This window comes from Nicotiana tabacum, chromosome 19 (genome assembly GCF_000715075.1).
Source record: "Nicotiana tabacum cultivar K326 chromosome 19, ASM71507v2, whole genome shotgun sequence".
Lineage (NCBI taxonomy): Eukaryota > Viridiplantae > Streptophyta > Magnoliopsida > Solanales > Solanaceae > Nicotiana > Nicotiana tabacum.
The window spans coordinates 89,347,588-89,365,403 of NC_134098.1; the positions used below are offsets into that span (position 1 = coordinate 89,347,588).

The 17,816-nt window shown below is 37.6% G+C and overlaps 1 protein-coding gene and 1 long non-coding RNA gene across 2 annotated transcripts; one reads left to right on the forward strand and one right to left on the reverse strand.

Moving 5' to 3' along the window:
* Positions 1-567: 567 nt before the first annotated feature.
* LOC142173262 (uncharacterized) lies at positions 568-4,301 on the forward strand. Its single transcript, XR_012702852.1, has 2 exons — positions 568-778; positions 3,885-4,301. It is a non-coding gene; the product is annotated as an uncharacterized LOC142173262 (long non-coding RNA).
* A 1,264-nt stretch (positions 4,302-5,565) lies between these two features.
* On the reverse strand, positions 5,566-6,545 carry LOC107777464 (uncharacterized). Its single transcript, XM_016597491.2, has 2 exons — positions 6,223-6,545; positions 5,566-6,114 (listed from the first exon to the last, which is right to left on the reverse strand). Exons 1-2 carry the CDS (start codon positions 6,483-6,485, stop codon positions 5,730-5,732), a joined length of 648 nt encoding a protein of 215 aa, XP_016452977.1. The 5' UTR covers positions 6,486-6,545; the 3' UTR covers positions 5,566-5,729.
* Between the last annotated feature and the right edge of the window lie 11,271 nt (positions 6,546-17,816).

The window sequence follows — 17,816 nt, forward strand, 5'->3', positions numbered from 1 at the left end:
TAGAGATTTCAATGAGTTTATAAATATCTTCACAAGCTGACAACTGTTCGGAGTATGTAATATTTTCAAGTGTTAAAGCTCGGTTTCTTGACTTTTAAAATCTTTAATTTTCTTCGGATTATTTTCCATGAGATGAAAGATCCTTTTATCATCCTTCATATGCTGATGAATGCATCTTTTCTCTATAATGATTTTAGTATAAAAAGGGAATATCTGCATATAAGATTATTCTGATAGAGATCAGATTTTGTTGTGGTCGTTTTCTCAGTGGTTGTGAACAAAAGTTAACAGGTCACACCTACCAGAGAGATGGACAAACAGTGAGAAATAAGAACAAACCACCTTTATTTTCCTTTCACATCCTTCGTCCAATTGCTTCTTTCTTTAATTTTGGTGATAAGTTCCTCAGCTTATTAGTTTTCTATATAAGATTTTTGCCAGCGAGGACATGTAAATGTGCTTATGGATTGGTAGACTTGACATTTGTTTCTTTCTTCAATATTTGCAAAGTCAATAATACACTGACATAGTTTTTGGCACTTACTGTTTCACTCTGTTTTCAGTCATATAAAGTTTGGATTCTGAAGGCAATAACAAAGACTTGGAACCTCTTTCACAAAAAGTTTCTTGGACTCTGGGATGAGCACAAGGATGGTCCTGGTGAGGCATATCTTCCTGAAATATACAACAATACTGATCTTCGACAACTGGTGCAGCAGAAATACATGAAAGAACTCTTTGATGACACTCTTGGATTTGATGCTGCTAATATGATAAGGTGATTGGTGAATTCTTATTTTTATTCTTTGTTGTTAGGATCGGGAACTCGGGTAGTGCGAGATTTAGCCAAACAACGTTATAATGACAATAACAAAGACAATGCAAGTTGATAATAACGGTAATTAAAGTAGATAAAGAAGACATCAATTTAACGTGGTTCAGTCAGTATAACCTACGTCCACAAGCGGAGAAGAGCAATTTCACTATATCAATAAGAGTACAAAATTAGAGTAAACACTTTAATTAATCCCAAATACCCTAAGAGAATAACCTCACAAGATCACTCTAAAGAAAGGGTTCACACAAGTGCTTCCCAACACTAACTCTCATACAAAAACACTCTTAATAAAGGAGGAAAGAAAGAAACAAGAAATGAAGACTCCAGTCTTGTTTGTGTGTTTAAAATGAACTAATGGTCTTCCCTTTTATAGGCAAAAAATTTTTGGCCTCTTAGGCGTAAAAGAAGAGATACAACTTGTGCAAATGATGTCCACCACAAAATGCAATATTTTTGGGTCCCAAAGAATATTGCCAACAAAGTCTACACTTTGCAAAGATACTTATGCTTATGTGAGATGGACTCCATTAGCCAAAATATTGGCCATAATTACAAATCTGGTATCAGAGCCGGATTTAGGCTGATATAGTAAATTTGCTTCACCCTCTCCGCAAAAAGCCCCAATGGGCATATGTCAAAATTTAATGCCATCAAAATCAGACAAGTTGTCTGATACCGAAACTATAGTAGGGCCTATAATAGTGGATCCTAATAAAGTATACAACGAACTAGATATGTGTGCTTTCATGATCACAAGAGCACCTTGAAAATTTTTCAAAACTCTACCTTCACAAGTGAATTTGCACCCAAAGGATTCTAAAGTGCCCAAAGATATGAGATTTTTCTTCAACTCAGGAAAATATCTAACATAGGTGAGAGTTCTCACCACACCATCGTGCATTCTGATCAGAATTGTACCTTTTCCAATAACGTTATAAGTAACATTGTTACCCAATTGGACAACTCCACCTGCAACTAAATCATATGTAGAAAATAAGTCATTGCTAGGACATATATGATATGAATAACCGGAATCTAAAATCCACCCATTGTCTAATCTGAAACTAGTTTTAGTTGCTAAAAATATAGTTCCCTCAATCTCATCAGTTGCTACACTAGCTTCGGCGGTGTTAGTATTTTTGTGCTCATTTTTTCTTTCTTTATGCTTTTCTTTATTTTTCAATTTATAGCATTCACAGATAATGTGACATTTCTTATGACAATAACGACACTCTAAATTATTGTATCTGGATATGGAGTCGGATTTGCCCCTAACAAACAAGCCAACTTCCGCTTGAGTTCTACTAGCTTCCCCAGTAATATTACTATCTATCCGTTCTTTTGATTTTAAGATATATTTAATATCCTTATAAGAGATATTATCCTTTGCATAAAGTATCGTATCTCTTATATGCTTAAAAGATGGGGGTAGAGAACAAAGTAATAACACAGCTTGATCCCCATCTTTAATTTCAACATCTATAATACTCAAATCCATAAGAATGAAATCAAAGGTGTCAAGATGAGAGAGAATAGATGTACCTTCACCCATACGAATTGTATAAAGCTTCTGCTTCAGGTAAAGTCTATTTTTCACCGTCCTCTTCATATATAAGGTTTTTAATTTTTCCCACATGCCTTTGGCTGTGGTTTCCACAAAAATTTTACGTAAAACCTCATTTGAGAGATTCAAAATAATACGTGCTTTTGCATTTTTGTCTATGATGGCAAACTCCTCATCCGTTATTTTATCCGGCTTCTTCTCCTTTCCTTGCAACGCCAAATCTAAGCCATCCTGAATTAGGATAACTTCAATCTTTAATTGCCACATTCCGAAGTTTGCACTTCGATCAAATTTCTCAACAAAAGTCTTTGTCAAAGTCATATTGGCTACTACTGAAACAAACCCGGTTAGATCCGACTCTGATACCAATTTGTTAGGATCGGGAACTTGGGTAGTGTGGGATTTAGCCAAACAACGTTATAATGACAATAACAAAGACAATGCAGGTTGATAATAACGGTAATTAAAGTAGATAAAGAAGACACCAATTTAACGTGGTTCGGTCAGTGTAACCTACGTCCACAAGCGGAGAGGAGCAATTTTACTATACCAATAAGAGTACAAAAGAGAGTACAAAATTAGAGTAAACACTCTAATTAATCCCAAATACCCTGAGAGAATAACCTCACAAGATCACTCTAAAGAAAGGGTTCACACAAGTGCTTTCCAACACTAACTCTCATACAAAAATACTCTTAATAAAGGAGGAAAGGAAGAAACAAGAAATGAAGAATCAAGTCTTGTTGGTGTGTCTAAAATGAACTAATGGCCTTCCCTTTTATAAGCAAATTTTTTTTGGCCTCTTAGGTGTAAAAGAAAAAATACAACTTGTGCAAATGATGTCCACCACAAAATGCAATATTTTTGGGTCTAAAGAATATTGCCAACAAAGTCTACACTTTACAAAGATACTTATACTTATGTGATTATGTGAGATGGACTCCATTAGCCAAAATACATGCCATAATACATTTGTTATATCCATTCTCTCTTTCTACTGTTTTTCTTTTGATTCAACAACCCCTTGCATAGGGAAACAAAGCAAGTACATTTGGTAACTCAGAAGGCACAAAGATGCTCAATGAACAGCAATATTTGTGTGCGCGTGTGAATGTATCTATACTCACATATAGGTGGACAAGATGCAATGTTTTTTTAATCCCGGGAAAAAAATACTGATTCTGTAGAGGTGGAGTCAAGATTGAAGCTTGTGGGTTCGAGATTTTAGATTTTTTAAGTTATTGGGTTCTTAATTAATAACTTGAACATATTCAATGAATTTCTTAATACAAATACATAGTTTAAACCAAAACTACTTATTTCGGCCGAAGCCATAGCTTCTACTCTCCCTCCGCCTCTGGATTCATGCCAATCAACTAAGCCTTGTTCCAGAATTCAAGAGCAATGTTCTTACTAAACCCAAGAGAGTTCTGTAGTCTTGGTGCATGAGATTGAAACTCTTATTTTCTTAATAATACACAGGAGAATTAGCTCATCTAGAAGATTTTGAATCAATCAAGGATGCTGCCAAACGAGCTGATTGTGAACGACGAGCGCTTAACTGTGCAAAGAAGCTTCGGAAAGAAAGACAAAACTTCAAGAGCATTGATGAAGTTGTTTCCACAATTGAGAAAGTTCATTTGCAGTAATGTCAAGGTAAAATGGATGATGTAACATGTTGGCCTTTTGACTAAAAGTTAACGTGTTTGCTTTTGACTAAGCATTTTGGAGTCTATTAGGGATACGTAATGCATATTGATCAGAAATAATCCCCTTTTATTTACTGCAAGTGGCAATGCTTAGCTTACGGGACAATTGTACTATGTTGGATCTGTTCTTTCAGTTCCTTTAGGGGTTAAACTATCTAGATAAAAATATGGTGAGTTTTTCTTTGGTTCACTATTGGCGAAGGAAAATTATATTTCCGGTTTACTTCTGCACCAACTTCATATTTTTCACATTTTGTTCTCTTGAGTTGATCCTGGACACTCCAGCAACCGTGACCTGCTTTATGGTGACATTCTTCTACTTATTTGCTATGGATATCTGATTTCTTCACAGATGGTACATACTATTCCTAGAATGCTTTGCTCTCTTGCTGGAGAATAGTAGTATGTAATCAGAGTGGTGCCTTGGAACCATTGCAGCACAACGTGCAACATAGGGCTTACATAGGGCTTTGTGGCCTCTACTGGAATTCAAAGTCCTATAATCTTTTGAAGTTTGAATAAAATTAGCTGCAGAAGTAACTAAAGAAAAGAATTAAAGTTGCTTATAGTATTAGGATTTACATAACTATACTGCAGTCGTATATTGCTAAATTTCTAAATTTAACGAATTGTCATAAAAAAAACGTTAATAACTACAGGATTGTTAATTAGAGTGAGAGAGTTAATTTTTATTGGCCGCCTTTCGATTTCGATTAGATAAGCTATTAAAAATCTTTATCTCGTCGGGAGGAGGTGTAGTAATTAACCAGGGATTACAATTCCTACAGAAAGGGCGACCAAAATGCCCATACTTAGAAATTACTACAATTGTACGACTCATCTACGTCTTACAATTTTTGTTATACTCTTAACTCTAATTTTTTAGAATTCAACGTTCGACGTAAGAGAAAAAAAGAACTTATTCCAATTCGAAAAAGCTAATCCCTGACTTCTTAGTTTACTTACAAACATTTGGCATCCAAAACTTTTAGGCACGCTAATGTATCAGACATATATAACAATCTTTTATAGACATCTAAAGAGACGATAGAAGAGGAAATAGTTTGATAAATACATGAAAGTGGCTTCATAATTATATTACGAATAAACTATCCTCGCATACGGCATAGCTACTGTATTCTATCGCATGCAGCATGTTTTGAATAACCAATTTCTTTTAAAGATTCTAGTGACACACTAGTTGGGTTTACCTAAAAAGTAAGATTGATAATTATGTTTTTCACATATATTGAACTCTTATTTTATTTGATAAACATGCAAGGTACATATTTAGTGATACGATGGTCTTAGGTTCGAGCCCTCGAAATTAAAAATTTAATAGAGAGCGTTTTTCCCTTTTATGATCTCTATAAAAATTAGGAGGGAAATCTGGATTAGTCAAATTAGTAAATTTCGAATACTAGATGGTTTTAAGAAAAAACATCGTCACCTCAGTATAATTGTACTTTTAGTTTTATCATTCAAGAAGACCATGGCACACAGCCTTTTATTGGTAAAAGTAGAACTTTAATTTTATCATTCAAGAAGACCATGGTACACATAGCCTTTTATTGGTAAAAGTAGATGATGTTTCTAATTTTGGGTCTAATTAGACAACTCACTCGCTCGCTGTGCGGAATTTAGCTTTGTAATCCCTCCAAAGTTGATCAACTGTCTTCCCCAGCAGGTCAACAAAGAACTGATTACTATAGCCATTTCTCATCTTTTTGTTAAGTTGTGCCACGAACCCATTTCTCAGGCTGTTGCAGTAATCAAGAAATCGAGCAGTCACGCCGTAGCCCTGGTCCCAGCGGTCGCCCTGGCCTGGTTTCACCCAGTGGCTAGGTGCAAGACCAGCTTTGAGCCTCACATAATCAGCAATCCCTACGATTAATCCACTAGGTGCCCCACCATTCCCATTCCACTGCCAAACGTGGGTGCTCTCGTGCAATAATACTCCGGCGATCTCTCTCTTGACGTTACCAGAGTAGCTTTGAATGTACCTACAAAACACAAATTTAAAGGCATCACTTAATATATGCATATATGTATTTTGAGTTTGAGACGTGCGCGCACCCACTGCTTATTTACTGAATCAATTTATTGCATACCTGGCACTAACATGAATCTCATTATTGCTAGTGTAAGCTACTCCGCCCATGTCATCGACGAACATACTTACCTTTTGCACATTTTTGCGGTCAGCTGGAGAGTTCTGCTGGAAGATTTTCCATATGAAAGAAGCAGCAGCTGCGAGTGTTTGCTTGCTATATTGGGCACCGATATCTCGGTTGAAACGGACACCGCCGGGGGTGTTTGCGGCCCTGTTAGTACCGGCGTAATCTACTTCAAGGAAGGAAATTATGTTAGCCATGTTTTGCTCCAAAGATAGAAGTGATATATACGCTCTCTAAGAAGACAATCACTTATATATCTAGTTTTATCAAATACTTTTAAATAGTGATGCTGGACTAAGTCAGTTGAGTATTGCCAAAAAAAAAAAGGAAATAAAGAAAGAGACCACGTCAGTTGAGTGTGATAAGAGGTTTTCCTTCATTATCCCATTTAATTTCTTCCCTGCAGTTTTAGCAACTTTTTCTTTGAAACTTTGTTTTATGAAAGATCACATTTGCAAATTATTTTTGTTTTTCGATAAGATGTTAATACAAGATAGATATAAGTTCTTATTATAAAAACTGGGAATATGTGAATAGGTGAATTACAGTTTTTATTTTTTTAAAATTTATTATTCGTCTGTAAAGTTTTTCACACACCTATCAAAGAACTCATGTGAATTCTAAATTTTATTTTTTAATTTATTCGTCCGGCAAGTTTTTCACACGTCCATCAAAGAAATCATTTAATAATGCTAATAATAAAAGTTATTTGATTTAGACCGTTATCATTCCTCAATATGAGTAATAAATTTTAATGGACCTTTTGAATATAAAATAGATCATTTATTTGGAAAGAGTGTAAATTCGAAAAAGCAATTAATGTTTTCTTGATTTCTAAAGTGACACTTATTTTAGTCAAATTTGTTTGGCTAAAATGACATTATAAGGGCCGAAGAGAGTAAGCTACTAATCCCTTCGATACACAATAAATGATTTTTTTGGTTGTTTTCAAATCTACCTTTTAACATTAATTAGGAATAAAATTGACATATTAACCTTTACTATCTCTTCATATAAACATTCCTAACACATACTCCAACACTATTTACTCCAAGGGCAATACAAGGAAAAAAATAATTAATTCATTCTTGAAATCTGGAAAAATCACTTATTTTGGACCACAAGAAAAAAAACCAAAAAATCACTTATTGTGGATCACAGGGAGTATGAAAAGAAAGAAGAGCTTTGCTTCAGGCTCTTGTAAACATATAGGCATAAAATTTGACCTTGAACGTCCAGAGAATATGTCAATGTCTTTAATTTTAAAAATGATGTTGCTAGAAGCCGCCGAGTAAGATTAATGAAAAATTCCAACTAGTTTTATTATAGTCGGTCAAGTCAGGCTTTCATGCCGTGAGAATGTAACTGCTACTATGCCGTGAGAGGAAGGGAAAAGGTGGTGCTACAGAATTCAATGGTATTGCTATTAGTGTCGGTGGGTTGGGTGGCTAATATATACCACTACTGTTCTGAAATATTAATTTGGCATAACGTGTGGTGGCTGATTAGTTATCTCCAGTAGACAGATAATTAAGGACATGTTTTTGTATTATTATTTTTTTTGCATGAAAAAAAAGAAGTTAAAAAGACAGTAATCCTCAATGTTGCTATTGATAGGAGTACTTAAATATACATAATTTTGACACTACTTGATTACTCAAAAATCAATTAGATATAATAATCTATTACACACCCTTCTTGAAAAATGCAGTTACTCAAATGGTTATATTATTATAGCTTCTCATTTCAGGATCAGGTCTTATAACTCATTTCACCTGAATTTAACACGGGTTTGGGGTTGCGGTATCAACTCATCAGCGCGTCAATAATACAGATTGAGATTTGCTATAAAACACTATTTAAACAAGTTTAAGAAAGTAAAGAATTAAGTGCTACTAACGTCTTATAAATTAAAATTGAGATATGGGTCTTGTTGGTAGAATGTAACGACCCGACCGATCGTTTTGGGCATTTACGTTCCTTTTTACTATTTGAAGTCTCACTACTAAAAAAGGGACCATTTCCGACTAAAATATTCCGACCGAAAAAAGCAATCGAAAATTTCTGACAGAATCGGTTGGAAATGGCATAAAAATATATTTTTCAATTTTTATTAATGTTTACGGTGGATATTCCGTCTACATCTGTCGCAAATTTTGACGGAAAATACCACAAAGGCATTTGCGACCGATTCGGTCGGAAAAATTAAAAATAAAATAAAAACATAAAAAACGATTGCGATCGAATCTCATTTGCGACCGATTCGGTCGAAAAAATTTAAAAAAATTAAAAAGTTGCGACCGATTCGTTCGGAAAAATAAAAAAATAAAAAAGTTGTGACCGATTTGGTCGCAAAAATTTATTAAAACGAGGTCTGACTTCGTTGACCTCATTTGCGACCAAATCAGTCGAATTTTTTTTTTTTTTAAATTTCCGACCTATTCAGTCGGAAATAGTTTTTAAACCCCCTCGACCCCTTTCTTTTTTCTTTATCTCTTTTCTTCCTTTTCTCTTTTCTTTCTCTCCTCGCTGAAACCCCCTCCCCCAAGCATCAAGATGCTCCAGCGACAACCCTCTTTCTCCGGCGACACCTCTCTCTCTCTCTCCCCTCTCGCGATTAGTTTTCCCATCTCCCTCGATTTTTTCTTCTTTGTTTCCATTTTTTGCTAAGCTTCATAGAGAAAAACACATTGTTTGCTGAAATTGGTGTTTGTAATTTTCGTTTTTTCACAGTATCTTTGTTATCAAAACTCGAAAAGCCACAAAAAATTAATAGTGGAACAAGTTTGGGATGAATTACTAAGAAAGAAAGAGTAAATTAGTATGCACTTTTTGATTTTTTTTGTGCAACTAATTGTTATTCTTATTATTATGCTTTTATTACACTTTTCATATTAATTTGGTAGTTGAATCTAGGTTTTAGATTGTTGTCGAAGAATTTGATTGAATCTAGGTTTGAGATTGTTGGCTGTTTTATTTGGCAGATGGTATAGTTAAAAATATAATAGAATTCTGCTAATTCTTTTTTTCAGATCTGGAGCGGATTTGCGACTGAATCAGTCGCAAAAATTTTCTCGATTTGCGACCGAATCGATCTCAAATTATGAATTTTTGATTTTTTTAAATTTATTTATTCTCAAATTTTATGACCGATTCTGTTGGAAATTTAAATTATATATTTATTTTATTATTTAAATTTGCGACCGAATCGGTCGAAAATTTACCAACCAATTCAGCCGCAAATCTCTTATATTTAAGCGCGTCCTTATTTTTCAATTTGCGACCATGTGTTTTCCGAGCAACCTTTTTCTGTCGGTTATCCGTCGGAAAAAACTCAATTTCCGACGGTCGGAAATTTGCCATTTTCTAGTAGTGTCTTGAATAGTTTCATATGATATATTATGACTTGTGTGAATTGTCGGTTTTGATTTTTCAGGTATTTCAAAGTTGGTTTGGAAGAATGAAATTCAAGGTTTAAAGTTTAAGTTGAAAGGTTGACCGGATGTTGGCTTATGTGTAAACGACTCCAGAATCTAGTTTTGATGATTTCAATAGCTCCGTATGGTGATTTTGGACTTAGGAGCGTATTCGGAAAAATTATTTGAAAGCCCGTAACTAAATTAGGTTTGAAATGGCTAAAATAGAAATTTAAGTTTAGAGGGTTGACTGAGGAGTTAACTTTCTAATATCGGGGTCGGAATCCGATTCTGAAAATTGGAATAGGTATGTTATATCATTTATGACTTGTGTGCAAAATTTGAAGTCATTCCGGACCGATTTGATGTGTTTCGGCACAAGATATATAATTTGGAAGTTTTAAAAATTTATAAGTTCGATTCGAGGTACAATTTATAATTTCGATGTTGTTATGTGTAATTTGACACCTCGAGTAGGTCCGTGCGATGTTACAGAACTTGTTGGTATATTCGGGCGGGGTCCCTAGTGGCTCGGATGAGTTTCGGACGGGGTTTGGATCGATTTGGAATTTTTGGAACCTACTGGAATTTTGGGTTGCTGATGCAACCGCTTCTGCGGAAGTTTGGTCGCAGAAGCGACTCCACAGAAGCGAGCAACCATACGCAGAAGCGGACTGGGCATTGTTGGTCACGAGCCGCAGATGCGGAGGGAATTGCGCAGATACGGGACCGCAGATGCGGTGATGCTGATCGCAGACGCGAGAGGAGCGCATATGCGGACCCTTGGCTCACACCTACGATTGCACAGAAGCGAAAGAAGTTACGCAGGTGCGAGGGCTAGCTGTTGAGTGTGAAACCGCAGATGCGAGAATTTAGTCGCACAAGCGACGCCGCAAAAATGACCCTTGGTTCGCAAAAGCGATGTCACGACCCGAAATTTCCATCTTCGGACCGTAATGACGTCTAACATTTCACTTGTTAGGCAAGCCAACGTTAGAATAATATTATCAATTTTTAAAATAATTTTTTAAATTTATTAATAACAAAGAACAAATGCGGAAGTAAAGTCTAAAATGTAGTGAATAATCCATAAAAATAACGGTGTCTAAATAACATCCCAGAATTGGTGTCACCAGTGCACGTGCTTCTAGAATAATACAAATAAGGGTCTGAATAAAATAAAGTTATATGAAAATAAACACACAACTAAAGTAAAGTAGACGGGGACTTCAGAACTGCGGACGTCGTGCAGTTATACCTCAAGTTTCCTCTGAGTAGTTGAAATCCGATAAAGTCTATGGTACGCCGCTGGGACCAAGTCCGAAATCTGCACGAAAAGTGCAGAGTGTAGTATCAGTACAACCGACCCCATGTACTGGTAAGTGCTGAGCCTAACCTCGACGAAGTAGTGACGAGACTAAAGCGGGTCACTTTCATTAACATGTACGCAATAGTAGTAACAACATCAATTAATAGAAATAAATCAGGTAACTCATTTATAATAATTGAAGCCAACTCAGCAGTCATAATCTATTATTATTTTAACCAATTTCCGTTATAGCGTGCAAACTGTTTCCACAATATATTCATTTTCAATCCTCTCATATAATTATTTTAATCAAGTATATATTGACTTTTAAATAAGTCTATTGCGGCGTGCAATCCGACCTCCCAATATTGACTTTTAAATAAGTCTATTGCGGCGTGCAATCTGATCCCCCAATATTGACTTTTAAATAAGTCTATTGCGGCGTGCAATCCGATCCCCCAAATATTGACTTTTAAATAAGTCTGTTGCGGCGTGCAACCCGATCCTCCAATATGTTCATTTCAATCACTTCTATTGCGGTGTGCAATCCGCTCCTCCAATATATTCATTTACCAATTTTTATAGAAGAAAATTTTCCAATAAATACAACAATTAATATAAAATTATAAGACAACAAGCATACAATAATTATGATTTAATTATGAAACAAATAATGACAAATAGCAAGTTATTATAAAAATCACGAAAAAAATAGGCAGTTTAATATTTAATATGTTAAATGTCAAATAACAATTAAGACACACAATTCAAATAACATGTAACAATTAATGCAGGAGTTCAAGAATTAATATTGAGAGAAACAATTATTATAATAATTAATTCATGATTTAAAATGATTTATGATTTTTCAAGTAATTATGCAAACAATTAATTTGACGACGTATAGACACTCGTCACCTCGCCTATACATCGTTCACATGCATTTTACATAACAAATAGTTTAAGGGTTCTATTCCCTCAAGTCAAGGTTAACCACGACACTTATCTCGCTTTGCAAATTCCAATAATTTATTCGACCACAGCCTTTTTTTTGAATTTGTCTCCAAAAGCATCAAATCTATTCATAAACAATTTGATATACTCAATACGAATCATAGGAATTAATTTCATATGAATTTACTAATTTTTCGGATAAAAATCCAAAATTCATTTAAATATTCGACAGTGGGACCCACGTCTCAAATCCCGAAAAACTTACGAAATCCGAACACCCGTTCCGCTACGAGTTTAACCATACAAAAATTATCCAATTTTGATGCTAAATGGACCTTCAAATCTTAAATTTTCGTTTTTGGAAGATTTTATAAAAATATGATCTTTCTCCCAAACTTTTACGGATTCATGATATAAATGAGTATGGAATCATGAAATATAATCAATATAGGAGAAGGAATACTTAAGCCAATATTTTCCCGTGAAAATCTCCCAAGAATCGCCTTACCCGAGCTCAAAAATGGAAAAGAGTTGAAAATGGGACGAATCCCATTTTCCAGAACTTAAGTTCTGTTTCTGGGATTGTTACCCTTCGCGAACGCGGTCAGTGCCTCACATTCGCGAAGCACAATTTTGTGCTGCCCGAATTTTACCCTACACGAATGCGAAGTCAACCTCGCAAACGCAATGCATTGCCTGACTTGGCCTTCGCGAACGCGGGGCTTCGAACACGAAACTTTGCACCTCGACCCTTTGCGAACGTGTGCCCTTAGTCGCGAACGCGAAGCACAAAATGTGCCATTCCAAATTTCCTCTTCGCGAACGCGAGACTCCCCTCGCGAACGCGAAGAAGGAAACCAGAAGCAGATTTCTGCAGTTTTCTCAAGTCCAACAATGATCCGTTAACCAATCGAAATCAACCCGAGCCCTTGGGGCTCCAAACCAAATATGCACCCAAGTCCTTAAACATCATACGAACTTGCTCGCGCGATCAAATCGCCAAAATAATACCTAGAACTACGAATTGAACCCCAAATCGAATGAAATTTTCAAGAAAATTTTAAAACTTATATTTTCACAATCAGACGTCTGAATCACGTCAAATCAACTACAATTCTCACCAAATTCGGCAGATAAGTCATAAATATTATAGTGGACATATACCGAGCTCCAAAACCAAAATACGGACCCGGTGTCAATAAATCCAATATCAGTAACTTCTTAAAAATTATTAAGCTTTCAAACTTTTAATTTTTCATCAAAATTCCATATCTCGGGCTAGGGACCTCGGAATTCGATTCCGGGCATACGCCCAAGTCCCAAATCATGATACGGACCTACTGGAATTGTCAAAACACTGATCTGAGTCCGTTTGCTCTAAATGTTGACCAAAGTCAACTCAGTTGAGTTTTAAAGCTCTATTTCACATTTTAATCTATTTTTCACATAAAAACTTTCCGTAAAGTTGTACGGACTGCGCACGCAAGTCGAGGAGTGATAAATAGTGCTTTTCGAGGTCTTAGAATATATAATTAATTATTAAATTTAAAGATGACATTTTGGGTCATCACATTCTCCACCTCTAAAACAAATGTTCATCCTCGAACGAAGTTAGAAAAAGTACCTGAGCTGGTGAATAAGCGTAGATATTTACTCCGCATGTCCGACTCGGACTCCCATGTAGATGCCTCTACCGGCTGACCTCTCCATTGCACCCAAACTAAAGGATAACTCTTAGACTTCAACTGTCGGACCTGCCGGGCTAGAATAGCCACCGACTCCTCCTCATAAGTCAAATCTTTGTCCAATTGGACTGAGCTGAAATTTAACACATGAGACGGATCACTATGATATTTCTGGAGCATAGACACATGGAACACCAGATGAACCGCTGATAAACTAGGTGGTAATGCAAGCATGTAGGCTACTTCACCCACCCTTTCAGGAATTTCAAAGGGTCCAATATACCTAGCGCTCAACTTGCCCTTCTTTCCGAACCTCATTACACCTTTCATAGGTGAAACTCGGAGTAATATTCTTTCTCCAACCATGAATACAATATCATGAACTTTACGGTCGGCATAATTCTTTTGCCTAGACTGAGCTGTGCGAAGTCGATCCTGAATAACCTTGACCTTATCCAAGGCATCCTGTACCAAATTGGTACCCAACAACCGAGCCTCTCCCGGTTCAAACCAGCCAATTGGCGAACGACATCGCCTTCCATATAATGCCTCATATAGATCTATCTGAATGCTCGACTGGTAGCTATTATTATAAGCAAACTCTGAAAGGGGCAAGAACTGATCCTAGGAACCTCCAAAGTCTATAACACAAGCGCGAAGCGTATCTTCCAATATCTGAATAGTGCGCTCTAACTGTCTGTCTGTCTGTGGATTAAATGTTATACTCAACTCAACCCGCGTGCCTAACTCACGCTGTACAGCCCTCCAGAAGTGTGAGTAAACTGCGTACCTCGATCTGAAATAATAGACACGGGCACACCGTGAAGGCGGACAATCTCACGAGTGTAAATTTCAGCTAACCGCTATGAAGAATAGGTAACTGCCACTGGAATGAAATGTGCTGACTTGGTCAGCCTGTCCACAATGACCCAAACTGCGTCAAATTTTCTCTGAGTCCGTGGGAGTCCAACAACAAAATCCATAGTGATACGCTCCCACTTCCATTCAGGAATTTCTAACTTCTGAAGCAAACCACCAGGCCTCTGATGCTCGTACTTAAATTGCTGACAATTCAGACACCGAGCTACATATGCAACAATATTCTTTTTCATTCTCCTCCACCAATAATGTTGCCGCAAATCTTGATACATTTTGGCAGTACCTGAATGAATATAATAGCTGGAATTGTGTGCCTTTTCAAGAATTAATTCATGAAGCCTGTCAACATTAGGCACACAAATACGACCCTGCATTCGCAGAACTCCATCTTCCCCCACAACAACCTGTTTGGCATCACCGTGCCGCACTGTGTCCTTAAGGACAAGTAAATGAGGATCATCATACTGCCTCTCTCTGATGCGCTCATATAAAGAAGACCGAGCAACTGTGCAAGCTAGAACCCGATTGGGTTCTGAAATATCTAACCTCACGAACTGATTAGCCAAAGTATGAACATCTGTAGCTAATGGCCTCTCACAAATCGGAATATATTTAAGACTACCCATACTCGCAGCCTTTCTACTCAAAGCATCGGCCACCGCATTGGCCTTTCTAGGGTAACACAAAATGGTGATATCATAGTCTTTCAACAACTCCAACCATCTTCTCTGCCTCAAATTAAGATCTTTTTGCTTGAACAGATACTGAAGGCTACGATGATCAGTAAATACCTCAGACGAGACACCGTAGAGGTAATGCCTCCAAATCTTCAGCGCATGAACAATGGCTGCCAGTTCTAAGTCATGAACATGATAATTCTTCTCGTAAACCTTCAACTGTCGCGACACATATGCAATCACCTTACCATCTTGCATTAATACTTTTCCAAGCCCAATATGAGATGCGTCATAATATACTGTATACGATCCTGAACCTGTGGGTAACACCAACACTGGCGCCGTAGTCAAAGCAGTCTTGAGCTTCTAAAAGCTTAACTCACACTCGTCTGACCATCTGAATGGGACACCTTTCTGGGTTAGTCTGGTCAATGAGCTTGCTATAGATGAAAACCCTTCCACGAACCGACGATAATAACCTGCCAAACCCAGGAAACTCCGGATCTCTGTAACTGAAGTAGGCCTAGGACAATTCTGAACAGCCTCAATCTTCTTAGGATCCACCTTTATGCCTTCTGCCAATACCACATGCCCCAAAAAGGCAATTGAGTCTAACCAAAACTCACATTTTGAAAATTTAGCATATAACTGATTATTCTTCAAATTATAAAGCACACTCCGAAGATGCTGCTCATGCTCCTCTTGACTGCTGGAGTAAATCAAGATATCATCAATGAATACAACCACAAAAGAATCCAAATAGGGCTTGAACACCCGATTCATCAAATCCATAAATGTTGCTGGGGCATTTGTCAACCCAAATGTCATAACTAGGAATTTGTAATGCCCATACCGAGTCCAAAAAGCTGTCTTAGGGACATCAGATGCCCTAATCTTCTACTGATGGTAAGCAGACCTCAAATCAATCTTCGAAAATACCTTGGCACCCTGAAGCTGATCAAATAAGTCATCAATTCTTGGCAGCGGATATTTGTTTTTGATAGTGGCCTTGTTCAACTGCCGATAATCTATACACATCCACATAGAGCCATCCTTCTTCTTTACAAATAGTACTGGCGTACCCCAGGGCGAGATACTAGGTCTAATGAATCCCTGATCAAGCAAGTCTTGTAACTGCTCCTTCAATTCTTTCAACTCCGGCGGGGCCATACAGTATGATGGAATAGAAATAGGGTGAGTGCCCGGAGCCAAATCAATACAGAAGTCAATATCCTTGTCGGGTGGCATCCCCGGCAAATCTGCAGGAAATACTTCTGGAAATTCACGAACAACTGGTACTGAGTCCATAGAAGGAACATCTGTACTGGGATCACGAATATAAGCCAAATAGGCTAGACACCCTTTCTCTACCATACGCCGAGCTTTCATATAAGAAATAACCCTGCTGGCAGAATGACCAGGAGTTCCTTTTCACTCTAACCGAGGTAACCCCGGCATAGGCTAGGGTCACTGTCTTGGCATGACAATCCAATATAGCATGATAAGGGGACAACCAATCCATACCCAAGATGACATCAAAATCTACCATATCAAGAAGTAAAAGATCCACACTAGTCTCAAGATTACCAATAGTAATCACACACGAACGATAGACATGATCTACTATAACAGAGTTTCCTACCGGTGTAGATACACACACAGAAGCACTCAGAGAATCACTAGGCACAACCAAATATAAAGCAAAATAGGAGGACACATAGGAATAAGTAGATCCTGGATCAAATAGAACTGAAGCATCTATATGGCAAACTGGAATAATACCTGTGATCACAACATCAGATGACTCGGGCTCAGGCCTAGATGGAAAAGCATAAAATCGGGACTGGGCCCCACCACTCTAAACTGCGTCTCTAGGACGGCCTCTAACTGGCTGGCCTCTACCTCTAATGGTCTGACCTCCACCTCTAATGGCCTAACCTCTACCTCTAATGGCCTGACCTCCACTTATAGCTGCCTGACCCCTACCTCTAGTTGGCTGAGCAGGCGGTGAAGCAACCGGTGCCGGTATAATGGCACAAGAATCCTGCCGAGATCTGTTACTCGCCAACCTAGGGGAATACCTCCTGATGTGACCAATGTTCCCACACTCATAACACCCATCCTGATTTCATGGCTGCTGAAGATGAAGCTGACTCAAATGGGCTGGATAACTGCTGTAGTAACTTTGGAGTGGTGGTGCACTGATAGGAGCTGAATGTGCACTAAATGCTGGCTGCCTATAGTAAGGCATAATAGGACCGTGACTCTCTGAAGCACTGTGAGATGCATGAAGTGCTGAATGAAATGGTCTGGAAGGATGACCCCTACCAAAATTACTCCTGCCTCCAAACGAGGCACCACTGAAACCACCAAACTGACGAGGCCTCTTATCAGATCTCTGCCCCCTCTCCTATGCAAGAACTATCTCGATCCTCCTCGCGACATTAGCAACCGCCTGAAAAGAAATCTCACTTCCAGTCTCCTTGGCCATCTGAAGCCTGATAGGGTGAGTGAGTCCCTCAATAAACCTCCTCACTCTCTCTCCCTCAGTATGTAGTAAAATGAGAGCATGACGGGCCAAATCCATAAAACGGGACTCATACTGAGA